The sequence below is a fragment of the Ixodes scapularis genome, unplaced genomic scaffold (assembly GCF_016920785.2).
Source record: "Ixodes scapularis isolate PalLabHiFi unplaced genomic scaffold, ASM1692078v2 PGA_scaffold10__122_contigs__length_95168666, whole genome shotgun sequence".
Classification (NCBI taxonomy): Eukaryota; Metazoa; Arthropoda; class Arachnida; order Ixodida; family Ixodidae; genus Ixodes; species Ixodes scapularis.
The window spans coordinates 85,951,321-85,969,650 of record NW_024609836.1 but is presented as its reverse complement, the minus strand read 5'-3'; the positions used below and the strand labels follow the sequence as shown (position 1 = coordinate 85,969,650).

Here is an 18,330-nt window from a genome sequence, read left to right as displayed (position 1 = left end):
ACTGTGATGTAATACATATCTACCATACTACACAACCAATACGCAACTACTATGCTGCACAATAGATATGGTGTAGTAACTGCGGCCCTAGATGGGCTCTATGACATGAAGACCACTATGCCACACAAAATACTAAGTGACAAGATTACACTTGTACTCAGCTACTAAAACATGATAACCATTGTTATACAGTCATTATCGTGTTATATAGTTAACATGACCACAATAATTCAATGACCATTATGCTGCATAACCACCGTGATATAACACACACCCATACTCTGTTCACCACTAGACTGACGGAGTGGGGGAAGCCACCAGACGAACGCAGAGCGCAAGTTTGTCTGCTTCTTGCTTAGGGTTCCCGATGATGACAGAACGCTGAGCTCTTATTGGTCGATTGAAAAATATTAGACGTTTACACTTTTCTGTATTGCGAAATTAGAGCGCAGCTCTTCAGGTATGTCGATTTTGTGATATACCGTGTTAGAGAATTTGAGAGAGAAATATAAATGTATATATTTCATTTTTTTTGGTTTTGTTTGAGGGTAGGCCAGGGAGGACGAGGAAGGTACAATGGGAGCCCCATAACGCAAAGTGAGTAGTGTTTGTTTCAATATGGGATGTTTTTGGCTAGTTACTCGGATTTTGTGAAGCCGCATCTTGTGAAGCCGTGGCCTGTGACGTCACATGACGTCACAGTTTCCCTGTACAATTTAGCTGGAAAATTGACCCCCTGTGACCTCAACATTAATTCAGCTTTCCCACTAAATGTAGCGGGGAAAATGGCGTCACGTGACTTTGTGTCACGTCACCTATGAACAAATTCAGTTTTCCCGCTAGATTTAGCGGGAAAATTTAAGTTGCGTGACCTCAACACCAATTCATTTTCCCAGCTAAATATAGCGAGGAAAATGATGTTGCACGACTTCCTGTCACGTGACTTATACACAAAGTCGGTTCCCCCGCAAAATTTAGTGGGAAAACTAATGCCACATGACGTCAACACCAATTCAATTCCCCGCTAAATTTAGCGGGGAAACTAAATTAATGTTGAGGTCATGCGACGTCAGTTTCGCCACTAAATTTAGCGAGGAAATTGAATGTGCAGTGTTGCATTATGAAATATCACAGACCTAGACAGCAATTCAGTTTCTTTGCCAAATTTAGCGGGGAATTGAATTGGCATAAAGGTCTGCGACGTCCGATAACGCAACGTGCAAGGTTACGCCAACGGCAACCGCAGAAACGGACGTCTAACCGCTCATTCACACTGGAAGCGGATCCGCGTTCGCAAAGCGGTTGCGAACGCGGTTGTATAAAGATCCAGTACAATTGCACGCGCCTCAATGACATCAAGTGCGCGTGCAATTGCACTGGATCTTTATACAACCGCGTTCGCAACCGCTTTGTGAACGCGGATCCACTTCCAGTGTGAATGAGCGGTAAGAGCTGCACTCTCAAAATAGTGGGTAGACCTCAAGACATCCAGCACTGAGGTCTACCCACTATCCTTCCAATCAAAGCCAATCAGAACTCGGCATCATTCTGATGTCGTTGCAACCGCTGCTATGCCGTCCGCATTGGCCACCCTACATTTGTTGCCTGACAATGCTCTCCCAACACGATATTGTGTACAGAGCATGATAACGTGGTCTAAAACAGGTGGTTGATTGGCCTAACCAACTCGCAGCTTCAGCCACCCGACTGCTGCGATGCGGCCACCTCGCCACTCCAGCCTCCAGATCGGAGACAGCTGGCCAACCAGAAAGCCGGGAGATCGCACAAGAGGTTAAAGAAGGAAGGCACCGTGCCTCATCATCTCCGAGAGCAGCCACTCCTCGAAGCCCTTCTCGGCCGTCTCGAGGCCCTTCCAGGCGGAGGCAATGTCCGAGACCATCTTGCCCTCGGAGGGCAGGTAGGCTGGCCGGTTGCTCAGCCTCAGCTTGGTCTGCAGGGTGTTGAAGTTGGTCTCCAGCTTGGCCTTCTGTTCCACCCTGGGAGGCTTGTGGGCTCGTCGGTACGCCCGGAACTCCTCCAGCTTCTTCTGCACTCCGGGCAGGGTGTTGTCCGTCGTGCGGTTCTCCAGCCACGGGGTCGTGCGACGGATCCAGTCCAGCAGCTGAAAGAAAGGGAACCAAATGCCGCACGGTTTCGGCACCACTTGGCAGACGGCGAAAGTTGCAACCTCGAGGAGAGACCTGGCAACGCTGCAAGGTTCACCAGGGGCCACGTTGGTACACTGACACTATGGACACCCCTAGTGTGGAGATGCGAAAGGTTGTAATCAGATCTCACTCCCAAGCGTAACGACACTTGGGCATATTTAAGCAAACCGAAGGTACCATACAATACCGCGCATCCGCCCATTCCACATTAAGTGCCCATATCCAAATTTCTGAGATCTGAGAAAATATGCACAGTACATTTATAAATAAAATTGATGACCGGACAAGCGCCCATCCCCCATTTTTTCGAGATTATCTCTATATTTTGAGTGGGCGCTTGCCCAGTATTTTACGGTATAGCGTATATGAGATGGGACATAAACAACAAAAACAACTCTTGACATTAGCGCAAAGCTGTGTATATCAGTGCATAAAAAAAGACCAAAATCTGCAACAGAGGTAGGCTTCGTATTTGCTCCATTTAAGTATGACTGCGACCGTACCTCATTTAGATATTCTTATTGAGTTGTTGAGGCCGTAGCTTTCGTGCCGTTTGCCAAGTTATGTTGAAAAGAAGTGCAGGGGTTGTGCGAATATACAAATCCATTCGGTTTTGAGCAATGCGATACCTTGGCAGCATGAAACCGAGAATCTGTCTTCGTTTTCCATTCGACTCTGGTCATGGACTATTTGGGTACGTGCAATAATCTGGTCTTCTGAAATGCCGGAGAAGCGAAACCACATGGACGTTTACCGCATTTCTGTGGCTTGTGGTAACTGGAAGGTTCGACTTCCCATCTGTTTACAGAGGTATGAAATAAAGACAGTTTTTTTCAAGTGTCTTCATTTCACCATGTACTTTGCATAATCTCCGAAATCGTTAAAATTTGATAGTAAGAGCTTGGACAACCCTCAGCAATCACTGCTTGAGGGCACCAGAAGCAAATGTTTTCCCCGTTATCATTATGGGACCAATTAACTGATTAATATTTAGACTTAAAAAGTTGCAGAATTTTATTGTCACCTACAGGAATCCACTACATACTTTAAAACGGAAATCCAGTTATTTACGCAGACTTATTACACCTCATTCAATCTTTACAGCACCACTTCAAGTCCGAGAATATGCATATTAACTAAAAATATCAATTACTAATTCGGCATTAATCGTCACTAATAGGGCAGAACAACTCACGTCGCTGGCAAGGCGCTCATACTCCTCCATGAGCCTTTCATTCTCCTGGTTCACCTTGAGCACCTTGCAGATGCGGTTGGCAGCGGTCTCAGCCTGTAGTCAAGAAAGTGTCAGCAAAAAGCGGCCACTGCGATTTTTTCCAACTAATTCACCAAAGTTTCTAGAGCTAAGTCTAATAATTGAAACAGTTTAGAAAAAGCGTGCTGCTATCAAACTGTTCTTAACCTCCGAGTCTTCATTCTAAAGTTTACAAGATATGACAAATGTCTACCTGCAGTACAAGCACGCTTCAACTTGGATTTACCATATACTCGTGGACAACCTTCAGAGGTACTTAAAACAAGTGAAGAGTGCTCGTGCACAGCTTTGATATAGTTTTGATTGGCACTCAAGGTGACTATGCACCCATAGCTTTCAATGCACAGCCACAGAAAGTTGTCCACAAGTATGATATATATATATATATATATAGCTTGATTTCATCAGTCCTTCAAAGACGCTCTACAATATATTTGCAGTCTGTTTCACCAGTTCGAATTTTAAATTGAGACAAGCAATTTACATTACGTGGCTAAGTGCTTGTTAAACACTGAAACGAGAAAACAGCACAAAATGATGACAGACCAGAGGAAGACACAGAGAAACCAGGAGTTGTTTGTGTCTTCCCCTGGTATGTCGTCGTTTTGTGCTGTATTTTCGTTTGAATGCGTCACCAACTCGCCCAGATTTATACACTTATACAGTTGCTAAACACTGTTCTTCACAAGGCTATCCTACTCCATTAGCCCCTCAATTTTCCTTAAGGGCACTGTTCTTGAGAGCAGTCTCGAGAAAGCAAATCGTGCAAACCATGCTTCTCATGCCATGTTCATGCAAGCTTCCCCCCAAGGAAGTTCTTGGAGCATTAAATAAAAAATTGGAATGTAAAACAATACCGTAAAATACTGTGGAAGCGCCCACTTCGCTGAAGGCACCCACTATTAGCATTTCCTAAACTTGGGAGTTTTGCAAATTATATGTTAAGTACCCGGTTTGACGGGACAAGTGCCCATGTCTGTATTCATCCAGTTTTCAGCGAAAGTGAGATGGCAGCCACCCCGGTATTTTACGGTAATGCTATATGCTGAACCCCCAGATTCTACGAGATTGCAGCACTACGGGGAATTTTCACGCTTGGGTCAGTTTACAAATTTTTCCGATTTTAGCTCAAAACTTTCTTGCATTATTGCAGAGTGAGTCTGCTGTATTCATTTAGTTTCTGGTACTGACCTTATTGTGCGAATTTAATCTTAGAGAACTTAAATTACGCTAAGCTCACCTTTAATTCAATCGACTGTTGCCGTCGTGCCACCTTCCTACAGCGATGCGTGGCAACAGCTCTAGATAGGAGCACGTGGCCAGACTCTCGGCTGAACCATTCAGTCCTCACCAACATCCGGCATTCGAATTTTAAGTATTTCATTCTATTTTTTATTTGAAATGAAGTTACACTACAAAATTTCTCAAGGCAAGATTGCTCTCAACACACCTCTGGAAAAATATCCTAGCTCATTACGCGCAGACGCTCATTTTTCAGGCTCATCTAACCCTAAGATTGTGAATACCCTGTATGTACATGACAGGACTGTAGCCGAAATCTCAAATGAAGCGGTAAAACGTCGAAGCGGCCATGGCAAGGCAGTCGCCGCGTACCTGCTGTGCTCCAGCGAAGGTGTGGTAGTAGGACGACACGTAAGTCATGATGGCACGTTCGTCGGGCATGGCCGTGCTGTTCATGTCTGCAGCACCCGGCACAATGGAGACAGCCATACGCAGGGAGGGGGAGCGGGAGAGAAACAGCACACGGGGCATTAGTAGGGGGACCACACTGCACGCTCATGCTGGAGAAGGGTTAAGATAGGGGAGGCAACACCGCCAAGGGTATACTCCCTCTGACTTTCGGTATCAAGTTGCGTCCCAATACGGCAAACGTTGCACGCGGAGAAATCGAATGCGCCTCGCTAGTTTCGGCACTCGACCGTCAACAACCGGCCACAGTAGACTGTTGCATGCGGTACTGGGGGACCTCTCCAAGACTACAAAAAAACAATTTTAACAAAAAAATAAAGTTTGGGGGTTTTACGAGTTAAAAGAACAAAGGGCATCTGGCACTTCCCAGCGGAGGACTGAGGAATAATTTCGACCACCCAGGGTGGTCGAACCGAAACCGTAGTGCCTTTTCCACAATACACCAGTCAGGTTGCAGGCACCTCAGCAGAGATTCCAACCTGCAAACTGGGAATCCGTAGGCCGGCTTCCGAGCCACCGAAGCGACCAGAAGGCCGGTTTTGTTTCGTCGGCAGACAACTGTCAGTTCTTGTCACGCTAGCGAGACTAGCCAGTTTCTACACCTAGAAGCGGCCAAGGGGTTGTTACGGCTTCTAGTCTTCTCCAATAGGGCCTAGTTTAGTCCAAAAAACAACAAACCCGTGCTGGAAGGAGGACGTCTGCAAAAACACGAGCAATCTTTGCAGTCAAGACCGCCACAACAGGGGCAAAACGTGTAAGGGAACAAATTGTTTTCGTCTGCTTTCATTCGCAAGTTTGACAACCGAATCTTTGAAAAGGTTAGTCGACGGCCTTGTGCAGACCGTGTGGTGCACAGCATCGTGCAACGTTTTAGTAATGAAGGCAGACTGCCGGGAACAAATCCGATTTCGCGCGGGTTCTACGAGAAGCCTGCTTGCACCGACTATTTCGGAGACGGCGTTCCGTGTCAAATTCAAATGCACATCCCGACACGCAGAGCTATGCCAGCGAAAAGGACTTGGTTTACGAAAACAGCACACTGTCAGACCACGGCACTGCATTCACGTTCATCCAATGTTAGTGGAAAGACTATGTCAAGAACCGTCGTCGACAAAGACCTCTGGAGTGGCGTGGGGGAGGGGGAGGGGCGTACGTGCGTCTATTTACCTGCTGGGCCCCCTGGAAGGCGTGGTAGTAACACGACACGTACGTCATGACGGCCCTATCGTCCGGTTTGGCAGTGTACACCATGTCTGGACACCCCACAACATAGCCACGTGTCAACGTCGGATCAAACAAATTCCCGCCCACGACCAAAACGTAGCGCGCACTTAACGTCGCGAGACATTGTCTCATAATTAGGGTTCCATGCTTTCGGGTTACGCCGAAGAACGTCGACAACTAACTCCTGAGCCGGTTTTCACAAAAGCGGGGAAAACGAAGAAATCTCAAATCCGAGCTATCCTCGAATAACCCGAGCTTCACGGGTACAAACCTGTACCTACAATTTTATTTTGCGCCGACAATGAAGTGTTTGTGAGGCTTCTTTCTTTGGGACCCCTTACTTCCACCTAAGTACTTCTCTCATAAGTAACGGGAGGTTTTCTAAGTATCCGGGTCACTTGCATGCTACCTGGAGGTCGGGAAATCCTATGCTTGTGCCTTGTCTCCTTTAAAGTAAGCCCCCAATCAATGCCGATGTCTCTGTCCAACGCCGCAAATAAATATAGAAAAACGCAGAATACGCAAAAAAAAATATAAACCCCGAAAAATATCCCCCAATTCTAAGAAAAATAAAACCTTAAAAACACAGAATACTGCTTATAACAACTCCACTCGTAACAAACTGTATTGGCACAAGAATTATCCTTGTGTGAGCAGGAGCTACCCAAGTTTGAAGATGGACCATTGAACAATGGAAAAGGGGAGCTTTAAATTGACCTCTTTTCAAGGCACCTGCCTACTTGAATAAAATAGATTCAGATCGTTAGCTAAGTGGTGCAGCTAAGTGTGGGGAAGACTGTATGCACCATATGCTACAACCCCACAATAAGCTTTAGGAAACACAGCTACTACTCTAAGGCAGCACTGCCCAAAGTTAAAACAAGAGAGGATAAAGAGACAGTCTAGGCCAAAGCACTGCTCCAAAATTAGTTTTACACGAAAAAATAATTTTGCGACAGGGCAGACTTCGGGAACATTTTGTGAAACAAAAACCACCGAAGTGGGACACCTAGAACAACATCTAGACATCAATTCTGGGTGCATTTAAACTTGAATCGGGGAAAACCACTTCTACAGAAAAACTCTTCCACTCAGCATTACTGCGGACGTAAGCGAGAAACTTTTTGCACCGGGTAGAAACAAGAAGCTAGGTCGTTTTCTGAACTCAAGCCGCAAACAGTGGCAGCAAAAAAAGTCCTTGTGAGATTTAAACGCAATCAGTGAAAGGCTGGAACCATTTCAAAGAAGGTGCACCTTTCTCCAAAAAAATGTAGAATAAATAATAAAATGCTGCCACAAAGACACCATTCAGAGCCCTTATCTATCCAGCTACCGGACCAACAAAAAATTAAAAGCAAACAATGTGGCATACCTTCGGCATCCAGCATTCTCGGGATGTTGAGGTGCTTCTCGGCGACATCGAAGGCCAGATTCAAGTTATCCAACGGGTTCTCCTGAAAGAAACAAAAGCAGGGACACGCTAATAAAGTAAATGCCAGGAAGCAAATCGCTCAACAACTATACAAAACCCTGAAAACCTTATTGGAACACCAAAGTGGTATGCAAAACACAAACAAGTACTACCTACTATTAGTCCCTTAACCGTTTTAGTTATGGGGGATTTCTCACCCTAAGCTGCCTAATTGCTGTCTTCAAAATCAAATTTGTTTCCTTCAATTTTATATTTCTAACCACAAATGGAATGGGAGCAAAATTTAAAAAAAAAACTTCAATGCTGTCATTTGTAGGCAGGGCCACAAACTAAGCTATAACCAAGCCTGGTTCGTCCAAAATGGTTCAGTGCACAAACTGGGGAAAGCAGACGAGCTATGCGGAGCGCAAGTTTGTCTGCTTTGTTTGCAGGGGTTATGGTGAGGTCAGAACGCCATGCCCCGATTGGCTCTGATTTAAGGATAGTGGGTAGACCTCAAAGCAAGCTGCCTTGAGGTCTACCACCTATCCTTCAATCAGAGCCAATCAGAGATCAGTGTTCCGACGTCACCATAGCCCCTGCGCAAGAAGCAGACGAACTTGCGCTCCGCACACTCGTTTTGAATGGTTTGGGGACGGCTCCGCTGTGAAGAGCTCGGCTCAACCAAAACGGATAAGAGGTTAAACAGAGTTCGAAGCATAAGCAAGTACCATATGCCAGAAATGCTTATTTTTAATTCAAACAGAGAACAGAGTTTGTTTTGTTAAAAAGAGAGTGTAATGATCACATAGATTACGAGGTAGAACCTGGGCAGTATTGGGGCTGCAGTCATAAAATAAATTGTGCAAGTTTGTTTCAGCGTCCCTTTAACCTCAAACAAATGCAGCACGAGCTGTGACTGGATTTAGACAGCCGCAACAACAGTGGCCGGAGCGACCCACCTTCTTGAGCTTCCCGTAGTCCAGCAGATCCGGCCTATGCCGATGGATGAGGGCACAGAAGGCCAGCCCATCCTTCCAGCTGCAAGGAGTGCAACAGACCGCTCGGTATCAGAACCCACAACCAGACGAAGATAGGGGCTGCGGAATCACAGTCCCGACCCTTCTCAAACAAAGAAGCGACAAGCCCACTTCGTGTCATGGATAACTGTAACACATTTAGTCCGTTCCAAATCTTTAACAAACTCCACCACAATATAGATGGTATTACTATGAGCCAGGGAGCTGGCTGTTAAACGAGCGGGAAAAATCGCGCCTGCTCGTCGCCGTCGTCCGCTTTGGAGTAAGTGCTTGGCGCATCTACCGGGAGATGGCACCACGTGCACAGCTCTCGGGAGACTGTTGGTATTACTATGAGCCAGGGAGCTGGCTGTTAAACGAGCGGGAAAAATCGCGCCTGCTCGTCGCTGTCGTCCGCTTCGGAGTAAGTGCTTGGCGCATCTACCGGGAGATGGCACCACGTGCACAGCTCTTGGGAGACTGTTTGTTGTCTGCAACGGTGGTCATCAAAAAAAATGCTAAAGAAGTTGTTCGAATTTTTTCGAGGAATGGAGCCACATCTTGAAATTTCACAAGGTGAAATCCACCACAATACCGCTCTGAAGAAAATTTGAGCTTGTTACTAGCAGGCATAGATTTTTACGTTGCATTTTTGCTGCGGTTTCCTCAGTTCTTAACTCTTCCCTGAACACAAAAAAAGCAGCAATTTTCCAAGGATCCATACAAACACTTTTATTTTCCTTTTTTTTTACATCAAAATGTGGCCAATTATTTGTTCTTTAAAAAAAAACAGGCTGATATAAGGCTAAAAAAAAAATTTTTTAATTTTATTTTTTTTAAAAATACAATGTATGTGCGGAAGGTGTATAAGCACCAAAATTTCCTCAGCTATGTCAAATTAAAGGACAAATACAAGAAAAATTCTGAATATGCAAAATGAGCCCCACACCCACGGCTATTACACCTGAAAGCTAGTGTACTCTAACAAATGTCTGTTTTTGGTTTGTCTGAGAGTCAGCCTCCGCAACACATGTGCTTTTAAACGAAGGAATGCTTATATTGGTGAAGCACAGACAAAACACCTCACATCCCCAACACAATGCTTTCTTTGCATTCTTCCTTGGTTTTGTCATAGCCTCGATTGCAGTTTCTTCCTATTTAGAATTTTTGTCTGCCTTGCTAAAGGAGCACGCCGGCTCAAAACAGCATTCAAAATTATAGTTTTGCTTGCCCAGAATCATCTGTTAAGCGACGTCTATAACACCATTTAAAGTGTGCCCAGAGCTCTTGAGGTCTATAAAATATGCCCCCATACAGTTAAATTAAGCGAATAATGCCATCTTTGTTAGTAAGACTGATGCAAGCAGCTAGCCATGTTAGACAAGTGCCACCACCATTCCCAGGATCATTTTTGACAGCCCACCAGCTTTCGATCAAGCTCAAGTCTGCATTGAAACCGAAACTACAGTTCTTCGGTTATCCACGAGATTGTGGAGCACAATTCTTTGCACTAAACTTAATTTCTTGACGGCGCTTGCAAACCATCGATCACCGGTGATTGACGGCCCATGGGCAAGGTCAGGGAAGATTTAAAAGGGTACTCTGGCACTTTCTTCATAGTCCCCGATTTGCCTGAAAATTTGCTAAACACACCAAAAACATCGCTGAAATATTAATTGAATAATGGTCCAAAAAGAATTTGTGTCGCAAAGTTTTTGAATTTACAGTTCTGTTCCTCACCGTGTTTTTCAAATTGAATGTTTCTACTGGCAACAATGAAAAAGTAAGATGAGAGAAAGCAGAGAAACTTCACTTTGTTCCCTAACCAATTACAAACAGCTTCATAGTGTCAAATGAATGCTTTGGAAGCTTTTTCCAGTAGCTCCCCATAGTTCATTATTTGACTGCCCACTGGACCTGCAAGCCTGCCTTCCCCTGACGTCTCGGCACTGAATAAAGCGGGTAAATTTGAATGTTGGTTTTGGCCCCATTTTGGCCCGCCAACTTCACAATAGCTATACTGAATTTCGCAATACTAAATAGCATACCAGAAAGGGCAAAGGCCAGTGACTCCGGAAATTTAGTTGGTTGGGGCAGGTTAAAAAATCACTGAGTACGCCACAGAGTTTGACTAAGTATGCATTAAACCTCAAAGGCATTTTGAAAGCAATTCTACAAATCTTGTGGATGACGGATATCCCATTACGAATCCAAAACATTATTCTGATCGGGGCTTGGCAAGCGGTGCCGAGCATGTCTGGGAACCAGCAAAGACGCACTCGCCTCAGGTGGAAGTTCTGGACGTTGACATTCTTGTATGGCGCTGTCTTCCTTTGGCACCACAAGAGGAGACCTTCCTTGGCCGTCATCTCTATCGGGAGGAACAACGGCATAAAAACTATCAGCAGGCTGTCAAAACTGAAATACCTTTCATTACGGTCTGTGTTTTTATTTAAAAGAAAGGGTTTAGGTTTGGTTCAGCTCCAGAGTAAAAACCAAAAAGTGGTTCAAACCAGTTCATATCTGCATGCTTAGAAAAGAGTTAAAGATAGTAAAAGAAAAACTATGGTTATTTTTACAAAAATGTCTAATAACCAGAAAACAGTTAATGAATTGTGTGGAGCAAAAAAACAATAAGTCTGTTTTGGGCTATGTGGGTTAAACACTTCAGGACATAGGAATCATTACGTGGCAGCTGACCGAACTGTGGGCGCATAGGTCTTCTTGGCATGAACAGAGGAAGGCTTTAAGGTATTCAGGAGCTGAAGACTACAAGAAAGTACTTAAAGACACCACAGTTTCTTGGTCATGATGCACTGGTGTTCAGCAAGAAGCACGCTCGAAGGGGCTAAAAGTCCGCAATCAACACTTCAAAACATGCAAATATCGCAGCCACGTGTTGAGGAAGAAAGTACTTTCAAACCGGGATGGTGCCCGCACATGCCTATTGTATTTAAAAAGAAACAGAAACTTTGTGAATGTTAATATCTACATTGTAGTAAAACTGTCAAAATCAAAAATGGCTATTATGCGCGCGAGTATCTGTTAAGCAGAGATGCCCTTACAACCAGCGTTAATCATTTGTGACTGAAGAAACAGTACTTGCATTTAGTAATAATATTTACAAATCTCCTCAATTGGGTAAAGCTGGGCATCTCTTTAGGTTTAATTATATGTTAAATGCACCATTTACTTGCAATCCCAATGTAGCGTCGGACTCTCTGATCTAATAGACAAAATATAATCTGCAGCAAATTTGTTTGTTTTTTCTTATGGTTTTTGGCTTTGGTTTTGTTTGATAGCCCTTAGGCCAGTCCGTAAGATGGCGCGATCAAGCGGAACACGGACCTTCGACCGAGATGTCCTGAATGGCGAAGCGGAGGATGATGGTCCAGATGAGGCCGAGGGTCATCTTGACGTTGCCGTCCACGATCTCCTCGGCGCCGATGGACACAAGCTTGACGCCCTTGCTGGCGATGAAGTCCAGCGCCTTGTTCACGTTGGCGATCTTGTGGAAGCGCATCTTGCCCCGGTCGGGCTTGGGCAGGGTCTCCCCGGAGATCACTTCCAACAGCAGCATCAGCTTCAGGCCGTTGCGGAAGTCCTCCTCAATGTTGTCGATCTGGGTGCCCGCCTTGCGCAGGTGCGAGTTGCACCATGCTGTGAACGTCTGTGGGGCACATGGGAAGAAAGACAAACATGAGCACCTCTACTCCGCCTGGAGCTCTCTTGGTGTTTACAAAATTGCTTCTTTCAAATTTTCCAAATATTTCGACTAAGTTTCCCAACCACTGCAAAGAAGAAAATGTGGCGTATGAGATTGCAGCAGCTGTTTGAGCTACTTCCATTTAATCCGATGAACCCAGTGGTGGCTTCACAGCCCAGCGATGCTTCAGGCAAGTCTTACTCGGCACCAAGGCCACCCATGCCACACCCTTGCGTGTCACTGCACCACCCACATCTGTAACTTCCCCCGACCCAACCATCTGTCCAATTTCCCCGGCAATTCCTTAATGCTTCGAAATTCTCCGACAATTCCAGGTCTTCCTGGTTGTTAGACAGACATCCTGGGTACTCTTCTTTTACACAAAATAAAAAACTAGGGTTTTATAAAAAAAATTAAAAAAAAAGACCCCAAAAAGTGTAACGAAAAAGTGTAACATGCTAAATTAATTTGATGTATAATTATACAGCATTCAGATTTGGTCGCTGTATTTAGAGGAATTCAGCAAGACTCCCGAGCTGAGAAAAACTCGGAAATAAACACCCAGCGCAGATCAAAACATGTTTTGCGTCTCCCAACTTTATCCGAAAAATCTTTTGTTTAGAGAACGGAGGTAGGGCAAATGAAGCATGACATTTCATCTGTAACGCTGCAACACCCAATGAACTGCATTAATTTATTTGGAATGCAAAGCATCAAAATGCGGCTACTGTAGAACCACAATATGTGCAAGAGTGTTTCGAGCAGGCGACGAAATTTTCTTCACTAGTTTACTTATTCATGCTGTTTGCTCTGTGGTTACAGGAGCTCAAAAACAATATGAATACCATTCGATGCTACCGTAAAAAAAAAAAAGGCACAACCATGCAAGAAGTTGTCACAAGTACTAACTTTCGGAATGTTTCTCAAGAACTTAATTCAGCGCTAGAGAATGAACAGGCCCGTAGATTTGTGCGTGAATATGGGAAAAAAATCTTTGTCTCATTAAAAAAAAAAAAACACTGAGTGTGATTTCTTGGCGAGATCACATTGGTCGCAACTGTTTTTAAATGCGTGAAATCCAACAAAATTAAGTCACAGCGAAATAGGCTCCTTAAAGTATGGTACACAAGAGACTATATATCCATGAAAATTGCTGCACACTTTTTAATGCATTTGACAGTCAGACTATACTTGGGGATAACTTTTCTTGGCAATCAAATCAAAGCTATGGGTACTCCCGTGCACTCGCGCACACTGGGCGCCGATTACAGCTGTGCTCGCACGGTTTTCCCATCTCCAGAAATTCAAGAAAAAGCTGTCCACGAGCAGAGCCAATATCAGCTGAGCTAAGTTGAATAAACAAAAATATATGCTGTGTGAGTTTGTCTGCTTCTTGCACACCTCGTGCTTTCTTTACCCCCAAAGTGTTCACATGCGTTTGTTTCCCCCCTACCTCAACCAATGACTGCCCCAGATTAGCTGCATCGTCATTGCTTGCTCCCCTTCGTGTTTTTTTATGTTTTCCTTTGATTGGCAGGCTCTACCTTGCATTCCGATGCGAAGCGCCAAGTCGCATTTTGGAATACCTGGTTGGCGTATAGTCTTGATGACAGTGAGGTCATCGGACTAATATTATGAACCAGATTGCAGTGAGGTCAAACAAAAGGTGCTCTATGACTTGGGGGGAAGATGTGAAGAGTAAAGGGTAGTCAGAGTAATTTGTGCATTTGTGGTTTGTTAATTCTCATTTCTTCCCCTCTAAAGAAAGTGCTACATGCAAAAAAAACAGTGGAGGAAGAAAGGCGCTTTATGGTTGTTACAGAGTAGCTGCACATTTTGCAACAGCCTTTGCTTTTCAAACTATAACATTGCAGAGTAAAAGTACATTCACACTGGCGTTCGAATCGCAACCGCGAAATGGATCCACTTGCTTTCATTATCAAACTCGCAGGAATTTGTATCGGATCTTTAAGCAAACCGCGTTTGCAAACACTTTGCAAACACGGTTCAACCGCCAGTGTAAATGCGGCGTAGGAATTGTCATAAACAATCGAAAAGTGAAAAACTACGAAGGCCTCTTTAAACCTGCATTTAGAGACTCTTAAAAGGAGATTCCAGACATCACAAATTTCAGTTCACTGCACAAGGGAGAAGAAAAAAAAAAAAAGCAGAAAGTAAAAACAAATGTATTGTTTAACAAAAAAAAAAAAAAAGCAAAAATGCGAGAAGAAAAAGAAATTCTGGTATCTATGCCAACTCTGAAGCACAGTGCAAATGAAAGGACATGCATTTCTGCAATTAGATATTAACAAAAAATGTTGAAAATAAATTAGACCGAGAGAATAAAGGGAGGTGATGAGTACTGCCCCAGTGCAAACGTGAAGAACTCAGCAGAGAAGGGAAGAAAGAGGGTGAGGAAGGAGGCCAAAGCTTATTTTTAGGTGGTGCCCCCACAAGAAGAGACCTGCACTGCGATACCAATAGAAAACTCGGGGTGACTCAAAAACAAGAAGAACCACAGCTCCCATTTTTAGAACACATCCCAAGTGAAGCATCGGGAGGAAGGCACCCCAGCATAGACTCTAACGACTCTACCCCGACCCTTCCCCCATTGACACCAGCACCTGAACTCATGATACTGCACCCCTCTCCGTTTCTTGTGTGTGCGCATGTGTGAGGAATTTACGCTCTCCCCCTCCCCGAGGTGCTACAAAAAGAACAAATGTGAAGTACTCGCTGCAAATTTCGTTTTGGAGCTCTTTAACCAGCGCTCCACCTTTTCCCCCTTTCTGGTCGTCTGCTTCTTTTTGTGTCGTCTGCTTTCCGATTTCTGCTTGTCGTCTGCTTCTTTTTTGACGTTTGCTTTCCGATTCCTTTTCGCGCCTTTTGTTAACACCACGTTTCCTTCTTTTTTTTCTTTCCTTTTTTGCGGTTGTAGCGGTGGTGGTGGCACAACCGCGGTATCTTACGGCACCAGCCACTCGGCTGGTGTTTTTGGCCGTGTTTTGTTTCATGCGCGCGAAGGGAGAGCAGTGCGGAGCCAGACTCGAGACGAGCCGTCAGCGTCGAGACAGGCGGCTAGGCCTTGACTGGGCTCAAGAAAAAAAAAAAAAAAAAAAGAAAGGAAAAAAAAAAGGGGGGGGGGGGGGGGCGGGACCGGGCGCTGTTTTGGATATGAGTCAGCTCCCACGGCGGGTGAGCGAAAGAACCGCCGGACCCACTTTTTCGGTCCTTGAACGGCCAGCCCAAGTCGACGGCGACACAGCGGCTTCTTTCTTCCGAGCTCGACGAGAGCGTGCAATCGAGCGAAGCGGGGATTTGGACCGACGATTTGGACCGGGTCCGTAGGGTGGTGACAACTCAAATGTCCGCCATGTTTAGACACAAAAACAGCGTTGCGCGATCAGAATGCCGAGGCTATCCGGGCAGCTCGAAAATAGGGGTGTGCGAATACCTTCATAACTATCGCAGCGCCAGGAAAACCTTCGGCTCTGTTTCCAGTGGATCAAAGCAAAAGATATTCGATTCGAAGAAGTATCTTGCACACCCCTATTCGAAAAGGGGCGGATGAAAGTTTCTTTCGGACACAAAGAGCACAAACATGGAAATAATATTAACAATAGCAATAATGATAAGTTCCCTTATTTTACAACAAGCACAATGCAAAAAAAGAACAATTTTTTTTTTTATTACTGAGTTTTAACGTCATAATTTCCCTACCGAATACCTGAAATTTCCCTATCCCTGCCCAAATTTCCCTCGCTTGTCGAAATAATTAGATCATTGTTGTTGTTTTTTGCATCATAGCCTCGCATGCGTTTCGCAAAAGTGAGTTCATCGGGTCAAAACAATACCACCTCGAAAACAAGGCCTGCGCATTTCCTCCTCTCAGCGTCATCACTATAAAAAAAAAAAAAATAATAATAATAAAAAGTAGATCCCCTCAGCGACCTCTAGTTAGCCCGGATGAGCACCATCGTCCGCTATATCGTCTGCGACATCGTCTGCTCCATCGCCTGCTGCAGTGGTCACGGTTTATCTCGTATCGCACGAGCTCACATTAATAGGCTGCTAAGACCGGTAATCTCGATGGTGTCGCAAGCACGCTGCAAATGAACTGTGGAAGGTCGCTATCAGCTCGCACCAACGGTCGCGCTCAGCAGTCGCGGCCGCATGTGGCCCATACTCTCGTCAATAGCCTGTTTGCCGCTCGGGGAGGGTCGGGGAACTACTAACGATGACGTCCTGCGCAGGCCTTGTCTTCTACGTGGTATTGGTCCAAACCGCGGCCAAAGCAAATCTGGCGAGGGTAAGTGTTACCGGAAGATTCAAACCGACGAATGAAACCCCATCTTCAACTTTGATTTTATGCACGACATCAGAACATGGTACGGCTGAAGAACTTTAATATCCAAAACAAAAGATGTCACACAAGCGAGAGTTCTCGTACTCAATTAATACGATACCCACTAACTACCCTTTCGTGCACGGCACTTCACGAAATATTATTAGTCACGGTAAGTCTGCATCTCCAGACAGCGCAGTATTTCTTCGTGTACTCGGGCTTCCTTTTTCGAGAAGGAACAGCGGAGCTCTCGGAACCTTCCACTTGACGAGGGCGATGAAAACAAATGAAAATTGAGTTTGACGAAGACACAAGCCGCCAAACGACTGGAGGGAATAGCCTAAATGTAGCCAAAGCTGCTGTTTTTTTTTTTTTTTTTTTTTTTTTTTGAGCACATTAAAGCGTAGTAGAGGAAGACAGAGGGTACTCAACGATTACTGACCACACAGGAGGGGAGAAGAGTAGAGGGGGAAGAGGTACGGGAACATATTAGGCAGATAATCGAAGAGGCTTTCTCCCAGCTTGAGCAGAGGGGGACACTGGACAGCACTGACAGCAGCAATGTTGAGGAGGAACAGAACTGTGTAACGATGGAGACGACTACACAAGAATGGGACAAGGCAGAAAGTAAGGTTCCAGCAGGTACCCAGCGACAGACCCAGACGACATACCCATGGAACTCATAGACACAAGGAAAATCAAGCAAATTGAAGTTGCGGCATGTGATTAACCAAATAATTATGCGACGAGAGGTACCAAGGATTGGAAACTAAGTAAAATGAGACTAATATATAAAAGGCAGAAAAAAACAGACAACATTAAAACACCCGATAACTGTAACTTCAGTTCTATACAGATTAACTATGCAGATAGTAAAGCGGAAAATGGGGGAATGGGCAGACGATAAGCAAATACCTGGTGAGCTCCAAAATGGATTCCGATTAGATAGAAGACTGGTAGATAACTTGTTCATCACCACTCAATGTATAGAAATTGCAATGAAGAACCAAACTCCTTTGTGGTTAGCCTATTTGGACAGCGAGGGAGCGTACAATAACGTGAGTTAGGAAAACCTGTGGGAGCAGCTGAAGGGGTATAATTTAGAAGCAAACTTGTTTAGGTTTCTTCGGCAGGTGTACACAGACAATAATGTAGTTATAACATGGGAAGTAGAAACTACACAACCAACAGCGATAAAAAGAGGGCTCAGACAGGGCTGTCCACTGTCACCCCTACTCTTCATGATATATCTCAGTCAAATGGAAAAGAAATTAGAGCAGAGCAACTTAGGTTCTGATGCGAGTTATAAGGGAGGAGGGAGAAAAGTAATACAGGTAATATTAGGACTGATGAATGCGGACGACACAGTACTCACGACAGATAACCAGGATACGTTACAGGAACTAGCTGGAATATGTGGAGAGGAAGGGGACACCTTGGGCATGAGTTTTAGTGGTGACAAGTCTGGAGTAAT

General features: G+C 44.8%; 1 protein-coding gene across 2 annotated transcripts in view; it reads right to left on the bottom strand.

The window, feature by feature from the left end:
• The window catches only part of LOC8042174 (alpha-actinin), a 90,982-nt gene that overhangs the window by 13,134 nt on the left and 59,518 nt on the right, over nt 1-18,330 (bottom strand). Inside the window, exons 2-8 of one of the 2 annotated variants that reach the window (XM_029979268.4) lie at nt 12,154-12,475; nt 11,089-11,176; nt 8,749-8,827; nt 7,748-7,829; nt 5,056-5,141; nt 3,364-3,456; nt 1,815-2,122 (exon numbers count right to left, since the gene is read on the bottom strand). In XM_029979268.4, coding sequence (XP_029835128.1) covers nt 1,815-2,122; nt 3,364-3,456; nt 5,056-5,141; nt 7,748-7,829; nt 8,749-8,827; nt 11,089-11,176; nt 12,154-12,475 — 1,058 coding nt within the window. Of the gene's footprint in view, nt 1-1,814; nt 2,123-3,363; nt 3,457-5,055; nt 5,142-6,318; nt 6,405-7,747; nt 7,830-8,748; nt 8,828-11,088; nt 11,177-12,153; nt 12,476-18,330 lie in introns of both variants that reach the window. The other variant, XM_029979269.4, reaches the window with a different exon arrangement.